The 22,041-nt window shown below is 36.8% G+C and overlaps 2 protein-coding genes, 1 long non-coding RNA gene and 1 pseudogene across 4 annotated transcripts in view; 2 read left to right on the plus strand and 2 right to left on the minus strand.

The window, feature by feature from the left end:
* Positions 1-15,349, plus strand: part of TMEM30A (transmembrane protein 30A) — a 48,266-nt gene extending 32,917 nt beyond the window's left edge. The window contains exons 7-9 of one of the 2 annotated variants that reach the window (XR_012033966.1): positions 741-1,014; positions 13,089-13,291; positions 15,279-15,349. Coding sequence is in view for 1 of the 2 variants with exons in the window: in XM_072832321.1 (XP_072688422.1) it covers positions 741-934 (194 nt within the window). In the remaining variant the exon portion in view is untranslated. Of the gene's footprint in view, positions 1-740; positions 3,433-13,088; positions 13,292-15,278 lie in introns of those variants that run through there. The other variant, XM_072832321.1, reaches the window with a different exon arrangement.
* LOC140636758 (uncharacterized) lies at positions 12,832-13,972 on the minus strand. The gene is made up of 2 exons (XR_012033970.1): positions 13,644-13,972; positions 12,832-13,550 (listed from the first exon to the last, which is right to left on the minus strand). It is a non-coding gene; the product is annotated as an uncharacterized lncRNA (long non-coding RNA).
* COX7A2 (cytochrome c oxidase subunit 7A2) lies at positions 13,664-19,120 on the plus strand. The gene is made up of 4 exons (XM_072832322.1): positions 13,664-13,822; positions 15,279-15,368; positions 17,823-17,907; positions 18,940-19,120. Exons 1-4 carry the CDS (start codon positions 13,805-13,807, stop codon positions 18,996-18,998), a joined length of 252 nt encoding a protein of 83 aa, XP_072688423.1. The 5' UTR covers positions 13,664-13,804; the 3' UTR covers positions 18,999-19,120.
* A 385-nt stretch (positions 19,121-19,505) lies between these two features.
* LOC140636754 (protein transport protein Sec61 subunit gamma pseudogene) lies at positions 19,506-19,912 on the minus strand (annotated as a pseudogene).
* Between the last annotated feature and the right edge of the window lie 2,129 nt (positions 19,913-22,041).

Here is a 22,041-nt window from a genome sequence, read left to right on the forward strand (position 1 = left end):
CTAAATTTGATTCAAAAGATGCTTTGGAAAAGGTTGCAAACCTTTCACGTAGGGATTTAGTTCTATCTTCTCTGCCCCAATTCTCCCCAAAATCTTAGAATTGGTTCATGTAAATAGTTTATTCAGTATACTAATATTCCATTGATTAAGTCTCTAATAGACCACCCTTCACTTCTATTCTGTTTCAGCCATCAACTCTGTGTCACACCATGAGTTTTATCATTGCTCCAAATTAGCAAGTTAAAACTTCAGTATCATACCCTTTGACCTTGTGCTCAGAATCCTCTCATATTCTCATAATTACTCTTTGTTCATGCTCTTTGAGCTCACAGAGACCTTCCAATCTCTTCATTCTTCCTTTTTCTTCTGGTCCGTCGATCTCCTCTTTCTCTATGGGTTTTATTGCTGTTCATCTGAAATATTTGTTTCACATTGCATTTCTTTATGGCCTTTTGCCCCTTCTATGTAATGAGAGTACAAGTACCTGAGAAACCATATAACCCTTAATTTAAATTTGGCTGCTTTAGCTTGTAAACTATTATTGGTTTTTACTACTAACGTTTAATTTGCTAAATCAGTGCTTCAAGGTAATTATATATTTTGTGACTCAGAAAATGTAAGGTGCCTGTGTATCATAGAATTATACCAGTGAATTATAAGCAATTAAATGCCTAATTTTTAAGTTATATTTTAAAAATCAAGTACCTAGACATAGAAAAGTCTTCCTATACACTCTTCAGATTACCCCGTACATTCTTTTGATGGACGAAAACGGATGATCTTAAGCACTATTTCATGGATGGGAGGAAAAAATCCATTTTTGGGGATTGCTTACATCGCTATTGGATCCATCTCCTTCCTTCTCGGAGTTGTACTGCTAGTAATTAATCATAAATATAGAAACAGTAGTAATACTGCTGACATTACTATTTAATTTTATATTCTGAAAACAAATTTACTGCATGTGCATCAAGGCCAGTCCTATTCAACTTAGCTTTCGAATGCTGATGTCTGGTTAGTATGTCATTTTTGAAGTTGGCACATAACTTTTTTTTTTTTTTTTAAAGCAGTTTTTGTCCTTTGCTTCTTCTTTATGGATGTCTTATGGAAATATATGACGGGTATGAAACAAATTAACTATATTGATCATATCAACACTGTAACTTCTGAAATGGCATTCTAATGTTTGCTTTTTGTTGGGTCAGGCCATATGATGCATAGAGCCTCTTTCATGTGAAATGCATCTATTGCTTAAATGTTTATGCTGTGCTGATAATATTATATTGACATATGATGCTGTATACGTGTGCCTATTGTGTGAAGAAAGGGATTACAAGATGTATGAATATAATGACTTTCTAACCTTGCAGGATTTAGAGTTACAAAACGATGAAGAAAGACCAAATTTAAATAAAACACTTCATCATTTTCATGTGTCGTGTGTAAAGGCTTAAAGTACCATCTTTTTGGAGGTGGTTCATGTATTCAATTTATTCAGTACAGTTCTTTGACAAGTTTAGCTTTATTTTCAAAGGACAAGAAAATGCTTACCTTGTCTAGCATAGTAATTAATGGTCATGTCTGAAGAGGTCAGATGGGCCTCAGGTGGGAAAATTTAAAATTCTTTTTCCATTTGGTTGAGATGTTGCAGTCAGGAACCCCAACTCACTTGATATGTTTTACATGTGATCATTTCCCTTGAAGCTTACACTTCCTAAGGGATACAGAAATATAGGTGAGATGGGAAAACTCCTTGGCAGACCTTCATCTTCTGCCTCAACTATAAACCAGATATAAATGTTGAAAGGAGACTGTTTTCATTCTTGTGGTATTTAGCATTCAGAAATTTGCTTCAGCATTGGAAATACCTCAAGCTGTTTTTATTTTGCAGGTAAGTTTTGATTTAAGTACTAATGTTACATTGCAGAAATTTTAGAAAATAGTAACCTTCATTTCTTCTATATTTCATTCAATTTTTGTATATAGGTCAAATGTGGATGTGTATGCACATTCTCTTTAGTTAAGGTACCAATTATTTTGGTTGTTGTTTCCTAAAACATACTTTAAAAATAAATTCTTTAAATTTTCTAATTAAATTCTGGAGATTTTACAGTACGCACATGATAAATTATAATATATATGGTTGAAGTTATTTTATTTTCTATTAACTGGAATTATTTTAATATTCCTTATTGAATAAATGCTGTAATTTGTTTGCTATGGAACTTATTTTGAATGTAAACCTATTTTTTCACATGCATGAAAATGTATGTCTTAATCAGAGATGACTTAATTGCATTGAAATTGCTTTTTTTTTTTTTAACTAAAGTGACTCGTATGTTTGTAAAGAAGAATGGCTGTTTATTCAGTTTGTAATGATTTCCTTCAGTTATATTGTAAATCAAAAGGTCTGGGTAATGTATCAATTTTGATTAATATATGTTTTTTTAAAAAAAACAAAAAATAATGTAATGATTAATAGAAATGTGCCATGCTTCATAAGTTTTGTATAACATGAAATTCAGTTAAAAGAACTTGTAGTTCATAATGACTTTTAACTGGTAGAGTATTATTGCATGAGGTACTTTCTGTATGATTATTCTGAAATTGCTGAGTGCATAGAGTATTCTTTGTCTAAAAATATCCTTTGTTTTGTTAGTCCTTCAGAATGTCATTTATTCTGATATTTGACCCTCCTGCGTATAGCATTTTATTTTCTGGGATACGTCATTAGGGGAAAAGGTTTTTGCCAGTCTTCCCAGATCGAGTTTATGTAAAGAAGGACTGCCATCCTGCATCTCTTTTTCTAATTAGGGGACCAAAGGTGCCGCTAAAGAAAAGTTGAAGATCTTTCCAGCACTTTCTCATCTGTGGTGAAGACAGAATCTTAAAATATATTTGGAGTTTTATCTATCTTACAAGTTCATTGATGGCCCAATTTCCTTCCAGTTCCCTGCCATTTGAGCTCTGAGGGATTCCTGTTACTAATTATGAAGAATGTGGAACATTCATAAGGCCTCTGAAGCATGGTGGGGGGGGGGGGCATTTGTTTCTTAGGGGTTTTATGCTTATCTTTTGGAAATATTGATGTCATATTCAACTTTCAGAGAATCATACTGCGTTTTATTGCATTTAGGTTAAGTAGAAGGCATTGAAGAATGCATTGACTTTCAGGAAGTATTTTGATATATGAAGTTTTCCAATTGAAGGAATTATTTAATAAGTAAAAGCTAAGAAATTTCATTAAAATCATAAGGCAGTTAAAAATAAAATGGGAAAAATAACTGTACTAATGGAGAATTACTCAACCAAGAGGAGAGTCAAGTGAATATTTTTTGTTTATTGGTTAGTAACAGTATTTGTAATCCTGAATATATTCAAAGATAATGTTCTGTTAGTATGTTCTGTATTAATAAAAATGAACAAAATTAATCTTGCTATGTTTAAGTGTCTTGCTAAAGTAATAATGCCCCAGTGTCTTTGCTAATGTTGAGCACTAAATTTTAGCTCAAGGTCAGTAAGTCCTGAGTTTTAACATTTTCATGCCAGATTTGAAAGCTTTTATGTGTATATTTTAATCACTTGATCAGCATTAACTGCAAGATCTGTCTATTTTACTGGGAAACATCTCTTCTTACCAGGAGGTGCTCAGATTGTCACCTGAATTATAGCCAGATAGGCTAAATTTGGTATTAGACCAAGGACAAATCTAGTAAATAGAAAGGGAAGAACTGGTAGAGAAGCAAGGATAATGAAAATATTGAAGAGGGTGGGGCATACAGGAAATGAAAAGCCAGGCCCGGAAAGAACCGCTGACCTAGGGTTAGTCAATACTGTTACCTTGCTCACTTCCTGTCTTCATGGAAACACTGCCTCTTAGATTTGTTGTATGGTCCTTTGTTGTTTAGGATGAAAAGTTTTGTTCTTTGTGAACAGGGTTATTTTGAAGGGAGGGTGGAGGGAGTGAGGAGTACTTTTTCAAGAAAAATTTTGATGCATAAATGTTGGTTGTAGAGTTTAGATGACCTAGTAAAGAGATTTTTAGAGCTCTTTTTTTTTTCTAGCCCATGCCCCATTCAGTAAACATAAAAATCCTATTTCCTCTAATGTCATTTGAAATTTCAAAATAAATATCATGTCTAAACTCAAGACCATGGTGACCTTGTTTGATTTTATATATTTGTAAATGTATAAATTTACGTTTTGTCAGAAGAACGTGTATACACTTAAAAAAATTTTTTCCCTGTCCTTTCTTTAGCTTTTTCCTTTTTTTTTTTTTTTTGAAGATTTTATTTATTTATTCATGAGGGACACATAGAGAAAGAGACAGAGACGCAGAGGGAGAAGCAGGCTCCATGCAGGGAGCCCTAGATGGGACTCGATCCTGGGTCTCAGGATCAGGCCCTGGGCTGAAGGTGGTGCTAAACCACTGAGCCACCTGGGCTGCCCACTTTAGCTTTTTCCTGGCTTTTCTTTAGTATTTGTTTTAGTGTATCTTAATAATAAAATGACTCTTCTACTATTGCTTGATTTAAGTTTTAGGTATTTTTAAAAGATTTTATTTATTTGATAGAGAGTACAAGCAGGAGGAGTGGTGGGGAGAGGGAGAAGCAGGCTCCTTGATGAGCAGAGAGACAGATTCAGGGCTTGATCCCAAGACCCTGAGATCATGACCTGAACTGAAGGCAGACGCTTAACCACTGAGCCACCGAGGTTCCCCAGTTTTAGGAATTATCATCTTCTTGATAATGTTTACCTGAGGATTTAGTTTTTTAACACACCAACTTCTCTTCTCCATTATTATAGTTATATTTAGTAAATACAGTAGCTATTGTTTAGTTATGACTGTAGAGCAAAGTAATGCACCATGATTACATTTTGCATCATTTTATTTTTCCTAGAATTAATAATTGCCTCATTTTTCACACATAACTTTCTGGAAACTTAAACTTTCTCCAGTTTTTCTGTCCAGTCCATCATGTTCTCATCAATAGTCTTGAAGGGTTTTTGTCCCTAAATATCAGATAATCTGATTCCCTGTTTTTATTAGGGAGGTCTATTCTCTATCTGTCCTTCCATGCCAATCTATTCTGGTTGTTTTCTTGGCCAGTTACGCAGCCATTATCCATGACCTCCTCCTGTAACCTTTCTATGTTGGATCTGTTTTCTGGTTTATTCTCTAGTTTACTGGAGCAGTCCCTAAAGTACCTAAAGCTTTCCAAGAGGTGGTATATGAGAGGCAAATCTTCTGAGTCCTTACATGTCTAAAAGGCCTTTATTCCATTCTCACATTTCATTAATAGTTTGACTACATATACAATGTTAAGTTTAAAATAATTTTCCCTCTGGGTTTTGAAGCAATTGCTCCACCCTCTTCTAGGTTTCATTGTTGCTTTTGAGAAATCTGATTCTTAATCAGATATTGGACTTAATTTTTAGTTGTTTAGACACTATTGTCTTTGTGCTTTTTAGAAGATTTCTTCATTTCGATCTTCCAACATTATCTTCTGTAGGATTTTTTGTATATTTAAAAAGTATTTTAATTTCTAGGACTTCCTTTATTTCTATTCTATTTCTGAAATACATTTATCTCAGTTCACAGGTGAAATATTTTTCTAAGGGTATATATGCTTTTCTTTCCTACTCAGCATTGATTTTTGTTGCTGTTATTTTAATTTTTAGTTGTTTTTTGTTTTGCTCATGTAAGTGACTTTCTATTTCTGGGTAGTCTTGACAATCTGTCATATATGAATGGTCCCCAAAAGACTAATTGAAAGCTCTTTGGCCAGTGCTTGACAACTGATAGGCTTTAGTAACACAGTGCTACTCAGAAATGCCACTTGGCAAATTATTTGTTCATGATGAAAAAGCTTAGACAAGTAAGAGTTGGTCGGTCAGCAATTGTAGGTGGACCAAGTTTTGAGAGGTGCTGCATTAGAGAATGATTGTCAGGGAGCCAGTCATTTGGCTGGAGGCCTTTTCTTTGGGGCTGTTCAGTTTCTCTAGGGAATTCTTTGGTCTTTGCAGTATGAAGGAGTCCAAGGAGGGTCTAGTTTTTTCCTGCCTTTTAACTCTGCTTCTGCCTTGTCCTCCACCTCACCTTCTATTTTCCACTTTATACATATTCCCATATACCTGTTCCTCTGCATATCCCTTCTACCTGGTTGTCTTCCATTACTTTCTCCAGATAAAAATTATCTCCTACCTGTGGGAGACAATGAGGGAGGTGTGAGAGATTGTTTTTGGATGAGAAGGGTAGGGCAGAAGTCGTAGGATCTGATGATCATTCTGTTGTATATAATTTCCAATTAGTCATTTTCAGGCTTATTGTAACTATAACATCCAAGTCTGAACTTCTCGGGGGCTATGGACCAATTAGCATGCTTCTCACTGGTGTCCCCCTTTTAGCGTCTTTGGGTTGCAGCTTCCTCAGTCTTGCTCAGACAGGACATGTCCCATTTGCTGTTCTCTAGAAATCTGCTGAAATCACTTTTGGGTTTTTTTTTCCACTCAACTCTATCCTTTTGGGCTCCTGTCTTTAAAAAATTGTTTCCGATGATCATGCAGTAAGTTTTACTTTTTTTCTTGTAGTGTATATTTCTGTGCATTTAACTTATGTATAGATTCATGGAATCATCATAGGATGCAGAACAGTACCACCAGCCCCCAAAACTCCCTTGTCCCATTCCTTTGTACTCATTTCCCCTACCCAAACTCCCTGTCAACTGCTGATTTCTTTTCCAAACCCATAGTTCATCTTCTAGAATGTCATAAATGGAATTATACCATATGTAACCTTTTGAAACTGACTTCTTTCATTGAACATGCCTTTGAGATTCATCTAAGGTAATGATGCCTATCAGTACCTCCTACTTTTTCAATTCCTTTTTCATTTTACTGAGGTGAGAGGGAGAATAGATAAACTTGGGGCCAATTCACTTTTTTAAACCAAAAAAAATGCCTTAAAGTAACTTTTTGTGCTTTTTAAAAAAAATTTTCTAAAAAAACCATTTCTTTAGATTTTATTGATTTATTCATGAGAGACACAAAGAGAGAGAGAGGCAGAGACACAGGCAGAGGGAGAAGCAGGCTCCATGCAGGAAGCCCCAAGTGTGACTCGATCCCGGAACCCCAGGATCACACCCTGAGCCAAGGGCAGACGCTCATCCGCTCAGCCACCCAGGCATTCCCTTTCTGTCCTTTTTTTTTTTTTAATAATTGATTTATGAGAGACAGTGAGAGAGAGAGGCAGAGACACAGGCAGAGGGAGAAGCAGGCTCCATGCAGGGTGCCTGATGTGGGACTCGATCCCATGTCTCCAGGATCACACCATGGGCTGAAGGCGGCGCTAAACCGCTGAGCCACCCAGGCTGCCCCCTTTTCGTCCTTTTATAACATTTTTAAAGAAACGTGCTGTCCGTGATATTAATGGGAGCTCTTCTGTTGGTGTGTGACCAAACTTTTTTATCCAGGGTAATGTTGAAGAAGATTGAATTCACCGTACAACTTTTCACTGTCAAGATTTGTATGCCACTTTGTTTCAAGAACCAGAAATACAGAAAAAATAGCTTTAAAAATACCTATTAAAAAATACCTATTAAATTGCAGTTGAATTAGTAGTCTAAAGTAATCCCTGGAATGTGTCGTCTTTCCTTTTCACAACAAATCTTGTAAAAGAATAACTTCTATTTGGGCAGCCCGGGTGGCGCAGCGGTTTAGCGCCGCCTGCAGCCAGGGGCGTGATCCTGGAGACCTGGGATCGTGTCCCGCGTCGGGCTCCCTGCATGGAGCTTGCTTCTCCCTCTGCCTGTGTGTGTGTGTGTGTGTGTGTGTCTCATGAATAAATAAAATCTTAAAAAACATTTTATTGTCATCTTTAGCTTTAGCTAGGATTTCACCTCACAATTCCACTGTACTGTTTTCTATCATCTGTGTCTTAAAGATGGCAGTAGGGCAGTAGGGCAGTAGGTAGAGTATGGGATTTAGGAGCAGGCTGACCTGGCTTTTATATTATATAAACTACCTTCACATTATTTTATCTCCTAAATCATTTACCATTTCCTGGTAGTAACGTGGGAGTTTTAATACCCACTTGACAGATTTTTGTTCTGAGGCATAAGGGAGGTGATAGATGACAGACATTTAGCAGAAAGTATAGAAAAATGACAATTCCCACTCCTTTTTGTCATAAGAAGTAAACTCACCCTTGAACGTTTTGCTCTGTTAGGCATCTTCCTTCCCTTTTCATTCTTAGCACTCATATGGCTTTTTAAATAATTCTTCTGATTTTCTTCTTACTTATCTGTTCTTTGTCTCCCTTTTATATTCCTTGGTTATGCTCACCACATAAAATATTGAGAACTCTTTAAGGTTATGTTCCAGGCCCTTTTCTCACTTTACATATGCTCACTGAGCAATCATAAAGTTCTAATCACTTCTACTACCATCTTTACATTGATTTATCTTTTCTTGTGCCTTGACATCTCTTCTGAGCTCTAGATTGTTCAGTATAGATCTTTTCTTGGATTGTCTTTGGATTTCTCAAGCTTAAGAAGGCCAAAACAAGAATTATCTCATACTAACCTGGGTTTCTCTTATGTTCCTTGATATAGTGAATGGTATGATCAAACACCTTATCAGTTAAGTCAGAAACCTCGATATCTTCTTCAGCTTCCCAATCCAATAAAATCACTATACTTTGATTTTTGAAGGCAATTCCTTATAGTTGGCTCTCTGACCCATCTCCCTGTCTACATTCCTGTATGTATATCTCTGTTGCTAACCATCAGGTTTTTCTTTCTTCCTTGTATTATTATTAGAGCCTTCTAATGGACTTTTCAGACCTTTGTGATTTATGTTCAGTCAAGCCTTTCACTGCTACCAGAATGATCTTGAAGTAGATCTTATTTGGACCGTTGACTCCATAAATTTTTAAATGGCCCTCATTCACATCTGCCTGGATTTTGTTGATCTGTTTCTCTTTATCCAACTTGTTCTTCCATAATAAAAGTTGACATTTATAGGGGCACCTGGGTGGCTCAGTAGGTTAAGTTGTGGACTCTTGATTTAGGCTTAGATCATGATCTCTGCGGGGGTTCCGCACTCAGCATGGAATCTGCTTGTACCCCTCCCCGCCCCTGAACATGTGTGCTCTCTCTTTCTTAAATAAATAAAATCTTTTAAAAATTAACATTTATTGAATTATATCATTTCATCTTCACAGCCACCCAAAGATGTTGGATACTTTTATCTCCATTTTACAGATAAGCTGAAGTATAGATTATGAAACTTGCCTTTAGGGCAGCCCTGGTGGCGCAGCGGTTTAGCACCGCCTGCAGCCCAGGGCATGATCCTGGAGACCCTGGATCGAGTCCCACGTCAGGCTCTCTGCATGGAGCCTGCTTCTCCCTCTGCCTCTCTCTGTGTGTCTCTATGAATAAATAAATAAAATCTTTAAAAAAAAAAAAAGAAACTTGCCTTTAGTCATAATCACTATTAAGTGACAGATTCAGAATCTAACTTCAAGTTGCTAATTACAATATTTTTTCTCTTTTCACTACACCTAGGTATCTGTTTTAAAGTTCCTGCAGTAGATTGTGCTTGATTCTAGGTCCATGTTAGTCATGTTCTTGCTTTAAATCGAGAATGCCTTTTAAGCTTTATTCCATTTATTCTCTTGGACCCTGCTAAAACTCACTACTTCGTTTATTCTAATTCTGCCAGACTCTACTGATTTAGTCTTTTGAAAACCTTCCTAATGACAGCTATCTTCCTTGTATTTTCCATGAGCAAGTTTTACTGAACCAGTTACCTGATATTAATTCATGGCCACATTATAATTTACTAGTATGTGTTTATTACCTTCCTAATTTGACAGGTCAGGGATTTTAAAAGTTTTTTTTAATATATTATAAAATGTTAGATTCATATTAGGTAGTCAATAAATTATTGTTCAACAAGGGGTGAATTCATATATTTTTTGTTTTTGTTTTCACTCATATACTTTATATATTATTTTTCACCCACAAGGATTTTAGAGCTAGAGATAAAGATTATTAATCCAAAGCCATTCCTTCACTTTAATGAGGAAAAGACTGAGGCTTGCAGTTGATAAATTATTTAATAATAGAGCAGTTTAGAGATAACCAAATGTTCCTTGATTCCAAACTGTTATACTCAAAATAAGAAACTATATTGAAGGGAGATCCCTGGGTGGCTCAGCGGTTTAGCGCCTGCCTTTGGCCCAGGGCGCCATCCTGGAGTCCCAGGGTTGAGTCCCGGGGTTGAGTCCCGCGTCGGGCACCCGGCATGGAGCCTGCTCACTTCTCCCTCTGCCTGTGTCTCTGTCTCTCTCTCTCTCTCTCTCTCTATGTCTATCATGAACAAATAAATAAATCTTTTTTTAAAAAAGAAACTATATTGAAGTGCTATCTTTTCTCTAGTAGTTTTTGTGTATTAAACTTCACATGAGGCTGTTTACTATATTGTTTTTGTAAAACTGGAAGTGGATTAAGCATGGTTCCAGAATTAAAACACATATCCCAATCACACAAAACTCTATTCTGGCTTTCCTCTTTTTATTTATAGATGCTATAGGCAGGATCAAAGTGAGGATTGTAATCTTGTTTGTTTTTTTAAAAGGAAAGATTGAATAACTGATTTGGTAACTTTGCATCCCTAATTGTGAAGTATTTTTACTTAGTATTTTCACACAAACTTATGTTGCAAGGCTTAAATTAACCATTACCTACCACACATTTTGCATATATCTAAATAGCATACTGCCAGTCCAGTTATAATGTTCAAAAACTCTCTGAATGAAATACTTTCTAATTATTTCTAGTAATCTAATAATAATTTTCCACTATTACAAAAGAACCTCAAACATGTTTTGGAAAGGAATTTTTTGAAAATAACTACTTTGCTACAGAGGATGAATTTACAGATCTAGAAACAAATTTCAAGTGTGATTGAGAAGATCCAATAAAGTTTGATAGGCACCCAGGCAAATTCCAGGTATATTTTTCTGTCAGGGTAATCACAATTTACAAAACAAGAGCAAGGAAACAATAAGTGAGGAATCCCAAGGCTGAAAAATGTTTGAAAGTAGTACAATGAATAGCAAAGTTTTTTGAGTTTTTATTCTCAGTAAGTTCTTTCATGCTACATGCTATTCACTTAACCACTTAGTTGCTGAGCATTTTCTATGTACCAGTTACTGTTCCGGATGCTGCAACTATAGCAGTGAAGAAAACAGTTGTAAACAGTCATTATCTAACTTAAATCTTTATAAGGGTCATTGCTATGTGAAAATAGACTTGAGTGTAAAAGTACAAGTAGGGAAGCCAGTTAAAAGGGCTTTTGCAGTCATGGAAGCAAGAGATGGTGGGTTGGCCTACAGTGGTGGTAGCAGTAATGAGAAGTGGTCAGAGTCAGATTATATTTTCAAGGTGTATGTATTCAACAGATTTTTCTAATGGGTTAGTTTATATGGTATGATGCAAAACAGAGTTTGAGGCTTGAAATGAAGGAAATTGCAGAGGAGAAACCTTGGAAATAAAGAGTGGAGAGTAGAATTCAGTTTTGGTCATAATTTTGAGATGCCTGTCAGACATCTAAGTAGAGATGTCTGGGGTTAAAGAGAAAGTTTATGTGCTGGAGAGTGCCGGCACATAAATGGTATTTCATGACATTGGATGAAATCACAAGAGGGATGAATGTTTAAAAAAAAGGGGGGGGTGGTACTCTGAGATTTAGAGATTAAGAGGATGAGGTTTCAGGAAACCAAAAACATTGCTGAAATAGAAAGAACCATCAAAAGACTAGAGTATAGAGGAAGCCCGTTAAGACCGTTTGAAACTTTACATATATGTTGTATGTTATACCGTATGGTATTTATGGCTTATTTCCAAGTTAAAGTATATTGTGAAGGAGTGATCAGTTATGTTAAATGTTGCTGATAGATGGAAAAGATGAAAATTGATATTGACAGTTTAACAATGTAAAAGCCATTAGGGATCCTAGGAAAAACACTAAAAGCCGGCCCAAAATGGGATTTAAAAGATTAGGAGAGGAAGAGAATACAAGTATAAAGAGATCTGTGTTTTATTTTGAAGAGAAATGGGATGGTAACTTAAATGCTTGTTTGTTTAATATGGGAATAAGCTTATAGGCTGATGGAATGATCTAGTAAAGAGGGAAATTGTACTAAGTGACATGCAAATAAGGATCTGCATCTAAGGATCTATTTTATGTAAATCTTTGGTTCTTTTTGGACAGAACAGTGAGTGTCCTTCATTCAGTATATAGATTTATTATCCAGTATATATCATTAATTCATCTGCTGGCTAACCTTTAACCCGTTAAGCAGTACTAGGGGATCGGTAAAAAAAATAATAATAATCTCTGTTCTTCAGTTTACAATCTAGTCTAGATGGAGAAAATGTAAGACAGCACACATACTACTTTAACAAGTTCATATTTTAGACTATCTAATTTTTAAAAATTTGTAGGCTTCAGCTGTCAGTACCTGGTAACTGTCTCAAGGATTTGATCACAGTGTGTAATACAGAGAGGGGAATAAGCTAGATCCATTCAGTCCTTATCTAGGGAAGAGATGAATTGGCTGTTTATAAACCTTGGCGAGGAAGAGAACCTGAACTGGGGACAGATAACTTGGTGGATCTAACCCAAACTATCAGCAAGAATAGTAATTTTGACTTTACTAGTTTTTACCTACACATTTCACCTATGCTGAACCCATATATCTTATCATCCACTTTCTATTTGAAATCTCAGTGGATTAGAAGACTTCATGAAAAGGTGACAAGATTTAGTATGGGGTAAATAGTTTTATGTCTATAATTTATACACACTTGGTGGGCACAGAGAATAGAGAGAGAACGTAACATTTAGGCAAGCCTGATAAAAGATACCCTGACAGGCCACCTGTACAATAATTGGCTCTGCCTAGCCACTCCAGTCATGGAAAGTGCCCCGCTGAGCCTCAGCCAGTAAGACTTAATTCAGAGTCCAGGTTTGCCATCCCATTTCTTGCCCCACAGTTGCATTTCCCCCCCTCTTTTCAGCACTTTCCCAGACACGGAGGAACGAGCGAAGAGCTTCCACAATTGCCGGACACCGTGGTAGAGTTTCTTGCATGGGGAGTTCTGCAGCATCCAAAGGCACCAGAAGATAAAAACTGGTATCGGAGCGCCGCGGCCTGCAGCACATTCTCAGCACAAGGAACAATAACGCCCTCAGTCTCATCCGCGGAACAAAACTGCATCGCGTAAGAGGAATCATCCTTTTTGTTCTGTATGTCACGCAGCTTCACAACTTAGGCCAACCAACGTCTAAACAATGGCTCAAAGTTGGCTAAGTTGTAAAAACGCCTCCTCGTTCCAAATACACTAATTTTCTACGATAGCTTGGTCTCGCGTTAATTTCATCCAAGCTAACTAAAAAAGTACATATAACACGTCATTCCTCGCCTCTCTGGTCTCACAAGTCGTTTGCTTCTCCCGGCCTCAGCTTCAGGGATCAGCCACCTGAAAGGCATCGGCCAGGTTAGGAACGAGATGAAGGGACAGAAGCGCCCAGTCTCCTAGAGCGGCCACGGCTGTAAGGCCGCTCTCGCTTACCTTGCGCTCTCTATGGTTAGAAGCTCAAGCCCCTCCTCCGCCCGGAAATGTTTCTGTCCCCTGACGCTGGCGCGAGGGCCAGAGGTATTTCCGGTTCCGGTGCGGGGACTTTCGTTCTTGGTGGTCAGTTGTTGCAGTTGGTGGGTAGTAACTGAGCCAAGATGCTGCGGAATCTGCTGGTGAGGAGCTTCTCGGCTTGCGTTAATATGCAGCGGGAGGATGGAGAGCGGAGGCCCGAGAGCCTTGAGTGAGCAGCTTCTCCTGGGAGGGAAGAAGGGGAAGAAGGCGACTTCCCAAGTCACCTTGATCCGTGTCTCCTGTTGGCCAGACGTTACTCTCCCTTCCATCTGTTCCTTCCGCCCCAGGCTAGGCTGGGTAGATGGAATGGAGGGGCCGGGAAGGTGCCCGGAAGTGGGTTAGACAGCCTTGGGTTCTCAGTGGCCACCCCTAAACCTCTCGGTCATTGATGAAGTCGGTAGCGCTGCTAGGAGTAAAACTAAGGTTCAAATGGGAGGTTTCTGATACACGGAAGTTTAAGGCAGAAAGATTTGAGAGACAGAAGTTTCAACGTTTCTGAGCTTTGTGAGCATCAGAACGCGGTTTAAAAAGCAAGTCATTCACTTTTGGATGGGACTTTAGGAGCACTCGTGGCAGAAGTGCAGCGTTACTTCAGTCAGGCCGTTCTGCAGTGTCCTTCACCCCTCCACCGGCTTTGAGCGTGTGAAATACTTTCTCAAAATTTCGAAAAAGAGAAGGAAAATGTAACTGTAACTAACCGTTCTCTTTTGTGATTATTCAGTAAGGTTTTACTTAGGCTCTCAGTGTATCATTTATTTTGGAATATTGAGTGCATATTTGTTTCATTATTTAATTCAATTGGATAGATAAAAAAGAATTATGCCCTACTAAAGATTCTTTTTTTTTTTTTTTAAGGAAAACTAATAAAGAAAGCATTTTAACTAAGTAGGAGTCATGCTATTTTATTTTGGTATCAATTAATAGATTTTTGATAATTTGGTAGAGTATTAAATGAAAATATTTGAACTTAGTGTATTTTGTAATTATTTTTGTAATATATGTATGCCAGTGTTTTACTCAAGGATTATATAATGCTACTCATTCAATTCAGGTACAGATGAGGGTTTGTTTTTTTTGCTCAGCATCTGCACGAATTGCTACTTGAATGTGGTCTTTGGATACTGCAGAATTTTAATATAAGGAGTAGAGGATGGACAACCAATTGGAAAACCTGCTGCTGGTTTAGGACTCTCTTTTTTTTTTTTTTTTTCTTCTCTCTTCTTTTTTTTGTTTTTAAATTTTTATTTATCTATGATAGTCACAGAGAGAGAGAGAGAGGCGGAGACACAGGCAGAGGGAGAAGCAGGCTCCATGCACCGAGAGCCCGACGTGGGATTCGATACCGGGTCTCCAGGATCGGGCCCTGGGCCAAAGGCAGGCGCCAAACCGCTGCGCCACCCAGGGATCCCATGGTTTAGGACTCTTAACTGACAAACCGGATATGTTTTAACTGTCAATTTCTCTCTTTTGTAATATTAAAGATTGAAAGTAGTTGGTTTTGAAGGTTTCTTTATTAAAACCTAAAACTGCCTAATATATATGGATTTTTCATTTCAGGCTCTTCGCCAGATTGCCCAGAGGACCATAAGTACTGCTTCACGCAGGCAGTTTGAAAATAAAGTTCCAGAGAAACAAAAGCTATTTCAGGTACTGAAATATTTCATAGGCAATTATGAATTGTAATAATAGTAATTACCAAAAGGTGGAGATAAGAAGTACATTTGGAGATGCTTGATTGTTACTGATCCTGCTATATTAGCAAAAGAATAAGAAACTATTGATAGCTAATTGTGCATTTGCTATATACAAGAGGACCTTGGGGAAGCGGAAGGGTATAGTCAAAGATACTTTGGAGAAGTTACTTTGGGTTGGCACTCTTTGAGGTAGTTGCACAAGAATAGATAAATAGACCAGAGAAAGGGCCCAGAAAAAGAAAAATTATATATGCAGAAATTTAATATATGTTAAAGGTGCTATTCCGTATCAGTGGGGAAAGGATACAATAAATTGGTATTGGAAGAGTATAAATGCTTCTCCTGTAAAACATACTAGAAGAAAATATATTTTTCCAGTTTGGAGGTATGATTGACAAATGAAAATTATATAGAGGGGAGCACGCTCTCTCCCTCTCTAAAATAAAGATATCTTTTAAAAAGTCTTTTCTGGGGAAAAAAAAAAGTCTTTTCTGCACAAATAGTAGCGTAAGAATATTAAAAAAGCAAAGAAGTCATTCATTATAGGATTTCATTTTATTTATTTATTTATTTTTTTTTTTTTAAGATTTTATTTACTTATTCATGAGAGACACACACAGAGAGAGAGGCAGAGACACAGGCAGAGGGAGAAGCAGGCTCCATGCAGGGAGCCTGATATGGGACTCGATCCCAGGACTCCAGGATCAAACCCTGGGCCAAAGGCAGGTGCTAAACCGCTGCGCCACCCAGGGATCCCTCATTATAGGATTCTAATACAAAAAGCCCCCCAACAACCTAAATACCCATTATTAGGAGACTGGCTAATTCACTTAGAATATTTTCGCACAGTGGAATGCTGTGTGGCCATTAAAAGGAACAAGTTGGGGTTAAAGGGACTAACCATGGTTTTTAAGATAGCATTAAGTGAAAAACAATATATAGCAGACCCTTATATGTCATAATCTCATTTTGTATATTAAACAGGTGTGTGTATAAATTAGAAGTTAAGATAATGTAGGCATTAAAAATATCTACAGGTATTGGGATGCCTGGGTGGCTCAGTGGGTTGAGCATCTCACTACTGATTTTAGCTCAGGTCATGATCCCTGGGTAGTGAGCTAGTGTCAGACCTCGGGGCTCTGTGCTCAGCAGGGAGTCTGCTTGGGATTCTCTCCCTCTCCCTCTTACCCTACCCTCCTGCGTGCTTGCGGTCTCTAAAATAAATAAATAAATCTTTAAAGTATTTATAGATATGTACTACACTGTTAATATTGGTTTTCACATAAGAAAGGATGGTGGGATAAAGTAGTTGACCTTTATAAGTAGTTCGATTTTTAGTGATTTTTTAAATTTTCCTGGGGTGATCTCTGGTTTTTCCCAAATAAAATTTTAAGTGATTAAAACGACAGATCTTCCTTGACTTACGATTGAGTTGTATCATTGTGTCATAAACAATAACCCATCATAAGTTGAAAACCTGTTAAATTGAAGATTCATTTAATATACTTAGCCTATTAAATGTAGCTTAGCCTACCTTATATATGCTCAGGACACATACATTAACTTACAGTTGGGCAAAATCATCTTATACAAAGCCTATTTTATAATGCTGAATATCTTACATAATTCTTGACTATTGTACTGAAAGTGAAAAACAATGGTTTTATGGCTACAGAATGGTGGTAATTCATTGGTTATTTAACTTCATGATTGTGTGGCTGACGGAGAGTTGTGGTTGTCTGCCACTGCCCAGCATCATGAGAGAGCTTTGTACTGCATATTGCTAGCCTGGGAAAAGGTGAAATTCAAAATTCAAAGGACAGTTTTTACTGAATGTATATTGCTTTCACACCATTGTAAAGTTGAGAAATCGTAAGTTGAACCACCGTTAAGTCAGGGGCTGTTTGTATGACATGTAAAAATGAAATACATTTAACAAATGTATTAAATACCATATGCCACGTGCTAGGCTAAAGGTTAAAGTTATTTAAGGTTACAAACAAAACCCCTTCTCCCTTTTTTCTTTAAGGAAAAAAATTAATCTTTCTTATGATTAGATCTAAGGTGTGATGATTACTGATCTTTTTAATAATTTAGTTGATGAGATGAGCTCCATCAGTGTATTTTCACAGCTTTAACATTTGTATATTCCTTGGAAAGAATATCTGTATTGGATCTCATTAAATTTTAAGAGAAAGAATATTGACTTCTAGGAGTTCTTATTTTAATACTTCAGTGGAAGTAGAGACAGAATCAGGAAAATTGTAGTCTTTAAATTTTGGTGTTTACAATATTTTAATTCCAGGAGTTTAAGGAGGCACTTAATTTTATATAAGTGGATTAGCCTTTTGAACTTAGTTGAAAACAAATCACACTTGTATTAATTATTATTATTTTTTTAATCTAGGAGGATAATGGAATTCCAGTGCATCTAAAGGGTGGAGTAGCTGATGCCCTCCTGTATAGAGCCACTATGATGCTTACAGTTGGTGGTAGGATATTTGGAGTGCTTCACTTATACACAACCTGCATAGAGCAACACTCATTACTGTACCCAGAGTGCTTTGATGTTTTTTCTGTGAATTGGGCAGGTCCATTGTTCAGTATTAGCAATGGAATATCATAAATTGGTATACTAGGAACAGAGTTAAGAATTTTAATCATTGCTCTCTGGGGGAGGAAGAGAAACAATATTTGAGTGATTACTGTGTGCTTGTCCTATTGATGAGAATGCTACATAAAGGGATTTCTGTAACCCTTTTATTAAGTCTGTATGTGTCCTTATTTTAAAGATGAAGAAATTATGTTAATTAAAGATAATATTGCCTCTATGTGGAAAAGCTGCAGTTTGAATCCTGATTACGAAGTCCTCCTGCTCATGCCAAAGTGCCTTTTTGGTTTGGATTGTATACAGTGAAGGGGCATTTATGGATGAAGACAACTAACTAGTGACCTTTGGGCTCTCATAAGATCTAAATTTGTGTTGATTGGTATGACTATTTCCTAGGTATTCTGGTAATGAGTTTTAGTAAATTTTCACTTAATTAGCTATTACATTAAATTTGATAATTTAAATGTATCACTCTTCCTTGGTTTTACATTGATGATATACTTTAGGGAGTGCTTGCATTTCTTGACCTCTTTTTCAGTATTTGAATCATTCTTAGCATTTCACATGCAGTTTTAGGTTGGTATGGAAATAACCTTTATATATATTTTTAATTTTTTTTTAAGTATATTTTTAATTTTATTTAAAAATTTCTTACATCTTATTAAGTTGGCAACTACATTATTGTGCTATATCTAACACTTTCTGTAGAAGTTAACTGATAGTAAAACTAGATTAAATGTGTTTAAAAACTATATTTATTTTAAATTTTGCCAGCACCTGTCAAAATGCTTTTTTATGTTCACATAAAGGTAATCGTAATGCCAGACTTGCTTCTCCCTTCTCTTACAAGTTTTATACGTATAAATATCAGAATTTCTTATAAGTTTTTTTTTTGTTTCTTTTTATTTTTCAGGAACAGCATATGCCATGTATCAGCTAGCTGTGGCTTCTTTTCCCAAGAAGCAGGATTAACTTCAATTCATCTCAGCAGGCAGTTGGTTGTTTCATTCAGCTCTCTATGGACCAGTAATCGATAAATTCAATATTTATTGACTTAATACTAACTGCCACCAATAAAGCAGTCTTTACCATGATTTGTCTCATTTTATTATTTTATACTAATAATTTCAGTTTTTGATCAGCCTTGTAAATCTTAGGTAGGGAGCAAAAAAATGGTTCTTTTGTCATTAGGGTTGTATAAAATACCATTGTGATATTTGTGAAATTTTATTTTGTAAATAAATTAATAGAGCAGATCAGAATTATACAGTGGATGGTCTTCAGTCTTAAATGATGTGACACTTGAAAGCATATTTCTTTGACTCCTTCCCCTCCCTGTTGTGCTATATCCTGGGATATGCTAGAACCTGAGGTTAGTGGAAGCGGTCATTTTTGGCTCTGGGGGTTCAAGTTTCTTTTTTCCCCCTTTCTCAGTTGTGTTAGCATATGTTTTTGTTTTTTTTTTATGATGGAAAAAAGTTTATTTTGAAATTATTTTAATTTACAAATACAAAACATCTTGGAAGACAAAAAAAAAACATCAAAGAAAAACACGAAACATATTAGGCACATTTTTACTTCATGAGCTTCCCGTATCAATTATTCACTAATCCCCAAGATGAAAGACTCTTTTAAAAAGGTATTCAGCCTCCAACAATGATGTTATTAATAGGGATATGGATCAATTTCACAAAAAAGCCAATGAATCCCATTATAGCAAATCCTATTGCTGTTGCCATGGCAATCTTCTGGAATTCTTTTCGATCAGGTTTAGTGCATCTTTTAACCAGCCGAATGGAGTCCTTCACAAACTGCCGGCTTCGCTCAACGAACTGTATTACCTGATCCATGATGCCTGCCACCGCCTTTCTCAGTTGGGGTTAGCATATGTTTAAATATTGGATGTGTTTCACAGTTTAGGATTAGGCTTTAGTAGAGAAGCTATAAAATAATTTAGGACTCGTTCTTTCACACTAACAATGGGTTTCTATTACTTTATAACATAAAGGGTAACTTTCCTTAAAATACTTCGTTCATTTCTGAAAACTCTTCTGCAGGAATTTAAGGAGTCAAACTTATTAGTCATCTCCTCTGTTAGGTGTACATTTGTAACACTGAAATTTAGAGTCTAGGTGAATTTGTTCTAAGGGAAATCGATGAGTCGAGGTTTATAAACTTTCTGTGGGTGCCTGGGTGGCTTAGTTGGTTATGTGTCTGACTTTTGATTTCGGCTCAGGTCACGATCTCAGGTTTGTGAGATTGAGCCCTGCATGGGGTTCTGCGCTGGACATGGAGGCTGCTTATGATTCTTTCTCTCGGGGCGCCTGGGTGGCTCAGTCAGTTGTGTCTGCCTTCAGCTCAGGTCATGATCCCAGGGTCCTGGGGTTGAGCCCCACATCCAGCTCCCATTTTGGTTGGGAGCCTGCTTCTCCCTCTGCCACTATCCCTGCTTGTGCTTGCTCTCTGTCAGATTAATAAACTTAGAAAAAGCCAATAGTCTTCATGTTGAAACACTGAGACTTCTAGTATAAATCTATCACAAAAGGTACCTAATAAAAGATGTCTCAGCCTTGAATCTCAAAGGTGGGAAAGGATCTTGGTAGCTACATTATCTAACCTGCCACCAAATGCAGGAATCTGCCCAACTTCTGAATCTTCCTACTAATAGCAGCCAAGAACACTGCTTTGGAAGGGAGTAAAGTATCAGACATTTCTAAATGCTGAGAAAGTTCTTAAGTTGGGCTGGAATTTGGTTCAATTTGGTGATTTAGAGCTAAAAAAACAATTGCTGGTTATATTTTGAAAAAAAGCTATATATGTCAACATTTTACAAAGAATTTAGCTTTCCTAAATAAAAAAAAAAAAACCTGATACCTCTGAAACCTTCATCTCAATATTGTGAGAGGTGCTTTACTATTTCTGACAATTTATAAAACATTTTTCCATGTGAAATGTTCTGTTTACGCTAGGGTATCATGGTAAGATTGGGTAAAGTAAAAGATTAAATCCTTAAGATACTTGAAAAATTTTTTTTTATACTTTTTTTTTTTTTTATTTTTTTGAAAAACCCAGTCATTCTTTTTACTCAAGGAGAAAAAGAAAAACCCATTAAAAATACCTTACCATTTTTCAAAGCTAATCTATTTGGGTCCTAATGACTCTTATTTAAGAAGCCAGATAAGTGTCAAGAAGCAGCTTTTCTTAGTCTTAATTTTATGGAGATTGCTGAAATTTTCTAGTTAGCTGTGCCCAAATAATGGCAGGTGCTTGTTGAGGGTTCAGAGACACCCCACAGGAGGGTTGGAAAGAGGCCTGCCCAACAGCCTTGGCATACTGACACTGTTGTTCTGCCCATTTTTTTTTTTCTTGAATTTCCACTTTTTGAATGAATATTTCTCTTTTGGTCCTAATTTTTATTTCTGTCCAGAAGTCATGAACTGAATACACTGACTTCCATCCAGAAACACTTTCATTTTCTCTTCCTGTCAGAACCTCCTGAGCCCATGAAGGTCTGGTTTAGTTTGCTAGGGCTGCCCAAAAAAGCTACCACAAGCTGGATGGCTAATACAGAGAAATGACTTTCTCACAGTTCTGGAGTCCAGATGTTTGATCATGGTGCCTGTAGGTTTGGCTTCTCTGGAGGGCTATGAGGCAAGGTTCTACTCCAAGCCTCTCTCCTTGACTTGTAGATGGCCATTCTCTCCCTGTGTCTTTATTTTATTTTGTTTTTTTTATTGGTGTTCAATTTACCAACATACAGAATAACCCCCAGTGCCCGTCACCTAATCACTCCCACCCCCCGCCCTCCTCCCCTTCTACCATCCCTAGTTCATTTCCCAGAGTTAGCAGTCTTTATGTTCTGTCTCCCTTTCTGATATTTCCCACACATTTCTTCTCCCTTCCCCTCTATTCCCTTTCACTATTATTTATATTCCCCACATGGATGAGAACATATAATGTTTGTCCTTCTCCGACTGACTTCACTCAGCAAGATACTTGAAAATTTTTAAAAATA

Source organism: Canis lupus, chromosome 7, assembly GCF_048164855.1.
Source record: "Canis lupus baileyi chromosome 7, mCanLup2.hap1, whole genome shotgun sequence".
NCBI classification, from domain to species: Eukaryota; Metazoa; Chordata; class Mammalia; order Carnivora; family Canidae; genus Canis; species Canis lupus.

What these genes read in the sequence shown, in the direction of transcription:
- COX7A2 (XM_072832322.1), top strand. An exon ending in AGAAACAAAAGCTATTTCAG is followed by an intron (nt 15,369 to 17,822) that starts GTACTGAAATAT and finishes TTTTTAATCTAG; the next exon opens with GAGGATAATGGAATTCCAGT. An exon ending in TATGATGCTTACAGTTGGTG is followed by an intron (nt 17,908 to 18,939) that starts GTAGGATATTTG and finishes TTTATTTTTCAG; the next exon opens with GAACAGCATATGCCATGTAT.